We start from the raw sequence: 11,575 nt of genomic DNA, 5'->3' as shown, positions 1-11,575 counted from the left end.
GAGGAGCAATGCTCAAGCCCAACAAAATGACCTCCAGCAGCTATTGGTACGCATGACCAAATGGTCAGAAACTCTAAGATGAGGGGCTGACGTCCTGTATTGGGTCCTTTGCTTACAGCCTGGCATCGTGCAGTTCAATTGGAATTCATCAGAGAACACCAGAACTGACAAGGCCACCATTGGCACCTTGTTCTTTGCACGGATGAGAGCATGTTCATACTAAGAACATGTTAAAGACATGAAAGTGCCTAAAGACTCCATAGTGAACCTTATGCTGTCTGCAACATCATCTAACGTGACTGGATTGGTCATGGGTCAATGATTGTCCTTGGAGACATATCCTTGTAGGATTGAGCAAACCTTCATGTGATAGCCAAAGGTACAATGACCACTGTTGGCTTCTAGGACCAAATACTCAGTAGCAATTGCCAGACCTTACACTGGTGCATTGGATGTTGGGTGTCTTTCAGTGCTGAACAAAGTTCTCATGTTGCTGGATGATGACGATAATGATTATTGCAACCTCTTGCTCTCTGACCTCCCTTCTAACAGTCTCACACCCCTACAATCTATTCTAAACTATGCTGCCCGACTGATCCACCTGTCCCCCCGCTACTCCCCGACCTTTCCTCTCTGCCAATCCCTTCACTGGCTTCCCATTGCCCAATCACTCTAGTTCAAAACCCTAACCATGACTTACAAAGCCATCCACAACCTATCTCCTCCCTACATCTGTGACCTAGTCTCCCAGTACTTACCTGCACGTAACCTACGATCCTCGCAAGATCTCCTTCTCTACTCCCCTCTTATCTCCCCTTCCCACCATCGCATCCAAGATTTCTCCCGTGCCTCACCCATACTCTGGAATGCTCTGCCACAACACATCAGACTCTCGCCTACCTTGACAAGCTTCAAAAGGAACCTGAAGACCCACCTCTTCCGACAAGCCTACAATCTGTTTGATACAGCACCGCACGACCAGCTCTACCCTAACCTACTGTATCCTCACCCATCCCTCGTAGACTGTAAGCCCTCGCGGGCAGGGACCTCTGTCCTCCTGTACCTGTCTGTGCCTTGTATTGTTTATGATTATTGTACCTGTCCCTATTTTGTATACCCTTTTCACATGTAAAGTGCCATGGAATAAATGGCACTATAATAATTATTAATAATAATTATTATTAATAATAATAATAATAATAATAATAATAATGCTACTGACTGGCCCTCATATTCCCTAGACCACAATCCAACCTCTGGGATATTGTATATCAGCGCATCCAACATTGCCAACAAACACCAAAGACTAATAATGACTGTTGTTGCTGATCTACATCAGTAAAGGCCGCTTTACACGCTGCGATATCGCTACCGATATCGCTAGCGTGCGTACTCGCCCCCATCGGTTGTGCGACATGGGCAAATCGCTGCCCGTGGCGCACAACATCGCTCAGAACCGTCACACTACTTACCTGCCTAGCGACGTCGCTGTGACCGGCGAACCACCTCCTTTCTAAGGGGGTGGTTCGTTCGGCGTCACAGCGACGTCACTAAGCGGCTGCCCAATAGAAGCGGAGGGGCGGGGATGAGCGGGACGAACATCCTGCCCACTTCCTTCCTTCCTCATTGCGGGTGGGACGCAGGTAAGGTGAGGTTCCTCGTTCCTGCGGTGTCACACGTAGCGATGTGTGGTGCCGCAGGAACGACGAACTACATCGTTACTGCAGCGGCAACGATAATCGAGATTAGGGGGGGATGTCACCGATTAGCGATTTTGAATGTTTTTGCAACGATTCACAATTGCTAATAGGTGTCACACGCAACGACATCGCTAACGCGGCCAGATGTGCGTCACAAAATCCGTGACCCCAACGAGATCGCTTTAGCGATGTCGTAGCGTGTAAAGCGGCCTTAATACAAAAAAAGCTGAAGTTCATGGTCATAATCTCACCTTAATAATGTGGTGCTGATTAGTTTTGGGAATATCTAGGAAAAAAGAATGTGAAGACCAGAATCAAAATCACAAACTAATAACATATTGCACTATTATTTCAGCATAGATGCAGACCTCATGAGAACAATTACTTTCCAACAGTTTGGGTGTTGTCACTTGAGGAATTATATATGGATCTGAATGAATCACTTACATAAAATTCCTACCACAAACTTACGTTCAGATGCGAATTAATACAAAGTAGTTTTGCTAAATTATTATTTCCTGAAGAACTTTCACATTTTTTTTATTGTGTAACCAATGTCTACTGTCCTACCCATATATACACGTACCAAAAGAACAGATGAATCCCAACTTGTCTTCACAGCCTGAAGCAGTTGTCCATTTTTCACGGGAACCTTTATATATTACAGTGCACCCCGTAATCTGATGTGCCGTCCTTTTCACCATCATGTGTTTACCTACAAGAAAGGCGACATTTATATGTGTGACTTGTGGTTTAACAATTATATTTAACAAATTTTAAGGAGCTTTAGTCGTTGGGATACTGCAATTTCCATCATGTTTCCACCGTCATTGACACGTTCTTCATTCTCACATGTTCATTTCAAGTCTGCCATTTTCTTCAGACAAAACATCTAAGCCCTCATCATCTCAAAAACATCTCTCAAACTTTCAATCAACAGCATATTGCCTTATCACATAATAGACTACTAGATCATCATGACTTAGCTCTTACCATTTTCTGTGTGGTGGTTCTTGTGATTGTGTTCTCTCTCTTCCTGATGTTCTTGATGTTTTTGTTCATATTTGCCTTCATGTGTGTGCTCATCTTCACTTTGGTCTTTTTTATTGTCTTTTCCTTTGTGTGGCTCTTGTTGGTCTTCTTGTTGGTCTTCGTCATTTCCTCTGTGTTGGTCTTGTTGGTCTTCTTGTTGGTTTTCGTATGTTCTTTTGTGTTTGTGTTGTTGGTCATTTTGGCTATGTTGGTCTTCATCATTTCTTTTGTATTGATCTTGTGGGTCTTCGTCTTTTCTTCTGTGTTGGTCTTGTTGGTCTTCTTGTTGGTTTTCGTATGTTCTTTTGTCTTGGTCTTGTTGGTCTATTTGGCCTTGTTGGTCTTTTTGGCCTTGTTGGTCTTCGTAATTTCTTTTTTCTTGGTCTTGTTGGTTTCTTTGGCTTTGTTGGTCTTCGTCATTTTTTTTGTCTTGGTCTTGTTGGTCTTTTTGGCCTTGTTGGTCTTTTTGACCTTGTTGGTCTTCGTAATTTCTTTTGTCTTGGTCTTGTTGGTCTTTTTGGCCTTGTTGGTCTCCATCATTTCTTTTGTATTGTTCTTGTTGGTCTTTGTCATTTTTTTTGTCTTGGTCTTGTTGGTGTTTTTGGCCTTGTTGGTCTTTTTGGCCTTGTTGGTCTTCGTAATTTCTTTTGTCTTGGTCTTGTTGGTCTTTTTGGCCTTGTTGGTCTTCATCATTTCTTTTGTATTGTTCTTGTTGGTCTTCGTCATTTTTTTTGTCTTGCTCTTGTTGGTCTTTTTGGCCTTGTTGGTCTTTTTGGCCTTGTTGGTCTTCGTAATTTCTTTTGTCTTGGTCTTGTTGGTCTTTTTGGCCTTGTTGGTCTTCATCATTTCTTTTGTATTGTTCTTGTTGGTCTTCGTCTTTTCCTCGGTATTGGTCTACTTGTTGGTTTTCTTGTTCATTTTTTTGCGTATCTTCTCTGTTACCTTGTCTTGGCCTTTCATTTTGGTCTTTCTGTACATCTTTACGCTCATCTTCATGACTGTCCTGTTGTTGATCTTGTTGTTGTTTATTATCTTGCTCTGGTTCTAATGATAAGTTAATTAAGTACAATTTAAAGTATTTTTACACAGGATCTATAAAGTATTTCCAAAAGGTAATTTCATCCAAAATCCACAGTATTTTTTCCACCGTGAATTGCGGGACCCCCACTAAACAGTTGATTTAAGGTATTGCCCTCACCAAGGATGGTAAAGGTCATAAATTGTACTGCAAGCTTCTCCAATTCACTTGTACTATTTATGATCTTTTTCAAAATGAAAGGTCATTATTATTAAAAGCTGAAAGCCCCTTTAAGGGTTTATACACATGGCCGTATTAATAGCTCCTTTTATATGGATTAAGTTATTATGAAAATGGCTGTATGATGGCTCTATGGAGATTTTTATATTGATATATTGGTGCATGTCCAATTTTGAAAGGCTTTATCTGGCTAATTTGTGCAGAAAAAAATGGTGGCATACCCAATTCAACTGTATATGCATTGCTGTGTGTGCAAGTCCTTAATTTTATGGACTTAAATTATACACAGGGAACGAAGGGAATTTTGTTTACTTACCGTAAATTCCTTTTCTTCTAGCTCCAATTGGGAGACCCAGACAATTGGGTGTATAGCTACTGCCTCCGGAGGCCACACAAAGAATTACACTTAAAAGTGTAAGGCCCCTCCCCTTCTGCCTATACACCCCCCGTGGGATCACGGGTTCCTCAGTTTTAGTGCCAAAGCAAGAAGGAGGAAAGCCAATAACTGGTTTAAGAACAAATTCAATCCGAAGGAACATCGGAGAACCGAAACCATTCAACATGAACAACATGTGTACCCGAACAAACAAAAATCCCTAAGCAAACAGGGCGGGTGCTGGGTCTCCCAATTGGAGCTAGAAGAAAAGGAATTTACGGTAAGTAAACAAAATTCCCTTCTTCTTTGTCGCTCCTAATTGGGAGACCCAGACAATTGGGACGTCCAAAAGCAGTCCCTGGGTGGGTATAATAACCCCTCGTGATAGGACCGTAAAAACAGCCCTACCCTACAGGTGGGCCGTCGCCGCCTGAAGGACTTGTCTACCTAGGCTGGCGTCCGCCGAAGCGTAGGTATGCACTTGATAGTGTTTGGTAAAAGTGTGCAGACTCGACCAGGTAGCCGCCTGGCACACCTGCTGAGCCGTAGCCTGGTGTCGTAATGCCCAGGACGCACCCACGGCTCTGGTAGAATGGGCCTTCAGCCCTGAGGGAACCGGAAGCCCAGCAGAACGGTAGGCTTCAAGAATTGGTTCCTTGATCCACCGAGCTAGGGTGGATTTGGAAGCTTGCGACCCTTTGCGCTGACCAGCGACAAGGACAAAGAGTGCATCCGAGCGGCGCAGGGGCGCCGTGCGGGAAATGTAGATCCTGAGCGCTCTCACGAGATCCAACAAATGCAAATCCTTTTCAATTGATGAACTGGATGAGGGCACAAGGAAGGCAAGGAGATATCCTGATTAAGATGAAACGGGGATACCACCTTAGGGAGAAACTCCGGAATAGGGCGCAAAACCCCCTTGTCCTGGTGAATCACCAGGAAGGGAGATTTGCATGACAGCGCTGCTAGCTCGGACACTCTCCGGAGAGACGTGACCGCTACTAGAAAGGCCACTTTCTGTGAAAGGCGAGAAAGGGAAACATCCCTCATAGGCTCGAAAGGCGGCTTCCGAAGAACAATTAGAACCCTGTTCCGATCCCAGGGCTCTAACGGCCGCTTGTAAGGAGGGACGATATGACCGACCCCTTGCAGGAACGTGCGTACCTGAGGAAGTCGTGCTGGGCGCTTCTGAAAAAATACACATAGCGCTGAGACTTGCCCCTTGAGGGAGCTGAGCGACAAACCTTTTTCCAACCCGGATTGCAGGAAGGAAAGAAAAGTAGGCAAACTAAATAGCCAGGGAGAGACTCCCTGAGCAGAGCACCAAGACAAGAATATTTTCCACGTCCTGTGGTATATCTTGGCGCAGGTAGGTTCTCTGGCCTGTCTCATGGTGGCAATGACCTCTTGAGACAATCCTGAACCCGCTAGGATCCAGGACTCAATGGCCATACAGTCAGGTTCAGGGCCGCAGAATTCTGATGGAAAAACGTCCCTTGAAACAGCAAGTCTGGTCGGTCTGGTAGTGCCCACGGTTGGCCTACCGCGAGGTGCCACAGATCCGGGTACCACGACCTCCTTGGCCAGTCTGGAGCGACGAGGATGGTGCGGCGGCAGTCGGACCTGATCTTGCGCAGCACTCTGGGCAACAGAGCCAGAGGTGGAAACACATAAGGAAGCCGGAACTGCGACCAATCTTGAACTAAGGCATCTGCCGCCAGAGCTCGGTGATCGTGAGACCGTGCCATGAAAACTGGGACCTTGTTGTTGTGCCGGGACGCCATTAGGTCGACGTCCGGCATCTCCCAGCGGCGACAGATTTCTTAAAACACGTCCGTGTGGAGAGACCATTCCCCTGCGTCCATACCCTGGCGACTGAGGAAGCCTGCTTCCCAGTTGTCCACGCCTGGGATGTGAACTGCGGATATGGTGGAGGCCGTGGCTTCCACCCACGTCAGAATCCGCCGGACTTCCTGGAAGGCTTGCCGACTGCGAGTTCCTCCTTGGTGGTTGATGTATGTCACCGCTGTGGAGTTGTCCGACTGAATACGGATCTGCTTGCCTTCCAGCCACTGCTGGAAGGCTGGTAGGGCAAGATACACTGCTCTGATCTCCAGAACGTTGATCTGAAGAGTGGACTCTTGCTGAGTCCGCGTACCTTGAGCCCTGTGGTGGAGAAAGACTGCTCCCCACCCTGACAGACTCGCATCTGTCGTCACTACCGCCCAGGATGGAGGTAGGAAGGATTTCCCTTTCGACAATGAGGTGGGAAGCAGCCACCATCGAAGAGAATCCTTGGCCGCCTGAGAGAGAGAGACGTTGCTGTCGAGGGACGTCGACCTCCCGTCCCATTGGCGGAGAATGTCCCATTGTAGTGGACGCAGATGAAACTGCGCGAAAGGGACTGCCTCTATTGCTGCCACCATCTTCCCTAGGAAGTGCATGAGGCGTCTCAAGGGGTGTGACTGACCTTGAAGGAGAGATTGCACCCCTGTCTGCAATGAACGCTATTTGACAAGCGGAAGCTTCACTACCGCTGAGAGAGAGTGAAACTCCATGCCAAGATATGTTATCGACTGGGTCGGGGTTAGATTCGACTTGGAAAAGTTGACGATCCACCCGAAACCCTGGAGGGTCTCCAGCGCCACGTTCAGGCTGTGTTGGCATGCCTCTTGAGAAGGCGCCTTGACCAGCAGATCGTCTAAGTAAGGGATCACGGAGTGTCCCTGAGAGTGTAGGACTGCAACTACAGCTGCCATGACTTTGGTGAAGACCCGTGGGGCTGTCGCCAGACCAAAAGGCAGGGCTACGAACTGAAGGTGTTCGTCTCCTATAACGAAGCGTAGAAAACGCTGATGCTCTGGAGCAATCGGTACGTGGAGATAAGCATCCTTGATGTCTATCGATGCTAGGAAATCTCCTTGAGACATTGCGGCGATGACGGATCGGAAGGATTCCATCCGGAACCGTCTGGTTCTCACCTGGATGTTGAGAAGTTTTAGGTCCAGAACTGGACGGAAGACTCGTCCTTTTTTGGTACCACAAACAAATTGGAGTAAAAACCGTGACCTTGCTCTTGAAGAGGAACAGGGATTACCACTCCTTCCGCCTTTAGAGTGCATACCGCCTGTAGGAGAGCATCGGCTCGGTCGGGAGGCGGAGACGTTCTGAAGAATCGAGTTGGAGGACGAGAACTGAACTCTATCCTGTACCCGTGAGACAGAATGTCTCGCACCCAACGGTCTCAGACCTGTGGCAGCCAAATGTCGCCAAGCGGGAGAGCCTGCCACCGACCGAGGATGCGGAGGGAGGAGGCCGGAAGTCATGAGGAAGCCGCCTTGGTAGCGGGTCTTCCGGCTGTCTTTTTTTTTTTTTTTTTTTTTTTTTGGGCGTGACTGAGCCCGCCAAGAATCTGAACTCCTCTGATCCTTTTGAGTCCTTTTGGACGAGGAGAATTGGGACCTGCCCGAACCTCGAAAGGACCGAAACCCCGACTGTCCCCTCCTCTGTTGGGGTTTGTTTTGTCTGGGCTGAGGTAAGGATGAATCCTTACCCTTGGACTGTTTAATGATTTCATCCAAGCGCTGACCAAACAGCCGGTCACCCGAAAATGGCAAACTGGTTAAACATTTTTTGGAAGCAGAATCTGCTTTCCATTCCCTTAACCACAAGGCTCTGCGTAAAACCACGGAGTAGGCAGATGCCACTGCCGTACGGCTCGTAGAGTCCAGGACAGCATTAATCGCGTAAGACGCAAATGCAGACATTTGAGAGGTTAAGGATGCCACCTGCGGAACAGATGTACGTGTGACCGTGTCAATCTGTGCAAGACCAGCTGAAATAGCTTGGAGTGCCCATACGGCTGCGAATGCAGGAGCAAACGACGCGCCGATAGCCTCATAGATGGATTTCAACCAGAGCTCCATCTGTCTGTCAGTGGCATCTTTAAGTGCAGCCCCATCCTCCATTGCAACTATGGATCTAGCCGCAAGCCTGGAGATAGGGGGATCCACCTTGGGACACTGGGTCCAGCTCTTGACCACGTCAGGAGGAAAGGGATAACGTGTATCCTTAAGCCGTTTGGAGAAACGCTTATCTGGATAAGCGTGGTGTTTCTGGACTGACTCTCTAAAGTCAGAATGGTCCAGAAAAGTACTTAATTTCCGCTTGGGAAATCTGAAATGGAATTTCTCCTGCTGTGAAGCTGACTCCTCCACTTGAGGAGCTGGGGGAGAAATATCCAACATTTTATTGATGGACGCGATAGATTGTTCACTATGGCGTCACCATCAGGAGTATCTAGATTGAGAGCGGTCTCAGGGTCAGAATCCTGATCAGCTATTTCCGTCTCATCACACAGAGAATCCTCCTGCTGAGAGCCTGACCAGTGAGACGATGTAGAGGGCCGCTCATAGCGAGCTCTCTTAGGCTGTCTGGGACTGTCGTCCGTGTCAGAGCTATCACCCTGGGATGCGTGGGACACCCCCGGAGCTGTTCCAACTGAGGGGGGCCAGGGAGCAATGAATCAACAGCGCCCATGTCTGAGTTACTGGTCTAGACTGCAAAGTTTCAAGAATCTGAGACATAGTCACAGATAATCTATCCGCAAAAATTGCAAACTCTGTCCCCGTCACCTGGCCAGTATTCACAGGTGGATCTCTCTGGGACACCTCCAGCAGAGGCCCTGGCCGGGCAGGGAGCACAGGGACCGAACACTGCACACAATGGGGGTCAGTGGAACCTGCCTGTAGAACAGCCGCATAAGCGGTGCAAGCAGCATAGAAAGCCTGTGCCTTGGCACCCCTGTGTTTTTGCGGACGACATGCTATATTCTCCTCAGGAGGGTATATAGCCAAGAATCACCAGCGACTTAGTGCAATGTATAGCATGCATGCATAAAAATACAAATGAACACTTTCACTAGTGGGGTCAGCACCGGAGGGTGCTGCTTACCGCCCGCTAAGAGCGGGTGTGTAGTCGCCAGAATCCCGTGCCTGGGTGTCCCAGAACTTGTCTCCCCTTTCCAGCTCAGCCTGCACATCAGGAATGGCTGCCGGCGTTCTGTGAAGAGGGGCGGACCGTGGGCGTGCCTCAGACAAAGTGCGGGAAGCTGGCTTCCCACTGTGCTCAATGTGAGGGCTGGAGTATGTAAAGCAGATTCCAGCCCTCGGCGCTGACTTTCTGAATAGCGTCCCGCCCTTCCCCTGACTGGCAGGCCTGGGGGCGGGAACGAAACGGAACTAGGCCGCAAAAGCCGGGGACTCTAGTAAAAAAGCGCGGCCGACAATTCTGCACGGCCAGCGCGGAAGTCCCCGGCGCACCACAAGTCCCAGCCGCGTCGCAGTAAAAACTGTCAGCAGGGGCCGGCGCGGCAGTTCCCCACACACTAACTCCCTTAGCAAGCTGTGGAAGTGTGGCACAAGCGCAGCAGCGCTATTGTCCCCGGCGCACTAACACACCCAGCAATGCTGCAGTGTGTGCGCGGTCTGTACGGGGACACAGAGTACCTTGGCGTAGCAGGGCCCTGTCCCTGACGAAACTCCGCTCCATATCCAGCAGATTCCCCAGGGGCTGTGGACGGAGCACGGTCTCTGTGCCTGGAGACCGGTAAATCCCACTTCACCCAGAGCCCAAAGGGGGATGGGGAAGGATGCAGCATGTGGGCTCCAGCCTCTGTACCCGCAATGGGTACCTCAACCTTAACAAACACCGCCGACACAAAGTGGGGTGAGAAGGGAGCATGCTGGGGGCCCTAGTATGGGCCCTCTTTTCTTCCAACCGACATAGTCAGCAGCTGCTGCTGACTAAAACAGTGGAGCTATGCGTGGATGTCTGACCTCCTTCGCACAAAGCTTGAAAACTGAGGAACCCGTGATCCCACGGGGGGTGTATAGGCAGAAGGGGAGGGGCCTTACACTTTTAAGTGTAATGCTTTGTGTGGCCTCCGGAGGCAGTAGCTATACACCCAATTGTCTGGGTCTCCCAATTAGGAGCGACAAAGAAAATTACCAATAAATGAGAACAAAAAACAAAACAAGGCAAAACGTACTAGAAAAATAACTTTGGAATATTGGGCCCGACTGAATTTGTGTTAGGTTGTTGATTTTTTTTTTCAAGCCACTTTTCTTTTTTTACATTTTTTGGCACCAATTTTTTCAAAATGATGGACACGCTTCATGAGTTTTGCACAAAATTAAAAAAAGCGAGTTATTTTTCTCTTTAACCTTTTTTGTGATGCATAGTGCGAAAAGTCACATGTTCCTCTAAAAGGACACAAAATGTATCCAAAAATTCCAGACAAAAATAAAATTATTTAAGGTGGAAGGGAAGTGGAGGACAGTAAATTAACTCAATAATTTTGAGAGTTCTTAAAAAGTTGCAATTCACGAATCAGCCGAAAATATCTGTAAACCCCCAACCTCGCCCATAATGACAAACGGAAAGAAAGAGATGAAAAACACCAAAAATTAGGCAAAAAAAAAGATGCAAATGAAAGAATGAATTGGCCTTCCCTCCCTAAGGGACAGCGCACATCCAATACGTCTTGAACAATGGTGGTTTTTAATTTTGTAGCGTGCAAATCCTTTGGAAACAAAAACTCTACTTTTGCTCAAAAAACGTAAGACAAAACAAAATAGGTCTAGTTGTGCCATGGACTATTCCTCAAGCTTACCTCTTCTTTTCGTGGTGCCTTGAATTTGTTTACCTTGAGCCAGCTGGTCTTTCATGGTCGAGACGACTTCAATCCAGTAAGATCCATCATCTTTAATTAGAAGTAATATTTCATCTAGTGTGTTCTGGTTTCCAATCTGGGCTAACCGTCCATCTTGTTTCTGGCACCAAGCCTTTGCTCCAGTATAAGTCAACTCTTCATTGACGAGTTGAATGCATTGGCCTCCTACGTTCTTCTGGGTGCCGGGGCATTGGGCAACAACGATGTGCCGTTCGGTCATAAGAAATAAGATCAAGCAGCACAGAATCCACATAGTTCTTGGACCGAACCGAGAATTCACCCCTGTTGTTGTACGGTAGGCTGTAAATGATGGAGGAGCGGACATATCCTCCCTCCCCATCAAATAAACAAGGCGGCACACCCAGCCGGACAGGTGCATGGTCTATAGCTATACACTGCTAAGCACACGTACACCATTGTGGTCACTACAAATGCCTTTTATTGTAGATAAATAGGTAGAAATAATTGCAGAAAAA

At 47.8% G+C, this 11,575-nt stretch overlaps 1 protein-coding gene across 1 annotated transcript in view; it reads right to left on the bottom strand.

Moving 5' to 3' along the window:
- The window catches only part of PKD1L3 (polycystin 1 like 3, transient receptor potential channel interacting), a 65,647-nt gene extending 54,295 nt beyond the window's left edge, over window positions 1-11,352 (bottom strand). The window contains exons 1-4 of the mRNA XM_075325437.1: window positions 11,040-11,352; window positions 2,694-3,776; window positions 2,287-2,415; window positions 1,952-1,986 (exon numbers count right to left, since the gene is read on the bottom strand). Of these exons, the coding sequence (XP_075181552.1) occupies window positions 1,952-1,986; window positions 2,287-2,415; window positions 2,694-3,776; window positions 11,040-11,352 (1,560 nt within the window). The remainder of the gene's footprint in view (window positions 1-1,951; window positions 1,987-2,286; window positions 2,416-2,693; window positions 3,777-11,039) is intronic.
- Window positions 11,353-11,575: the final 223 nt, after the last annotated feature.

The sequence above is a fragment of the Anomaloglossus baeobatrachus genome, chromosome 10 (genome assembly GCF_048569485.1).
Source record: "Anomaloglossus baeobatrachus isolate aAnoBae1 chromosome 10, aAnoBae1.hap1, whole genome shotgun sequence".
NCBI lineage: Eukaryota > Metazoa > Chordata > Amphibia > Anura > Aromobatidae > Anomaloglossus > Anomaloglossus baeobatrachus.
The sequence above is the reverse complement of the archived record's forward strand: the minus strand, read 5'-3'. Positions and strand labels throughout refer to the sequence as shown.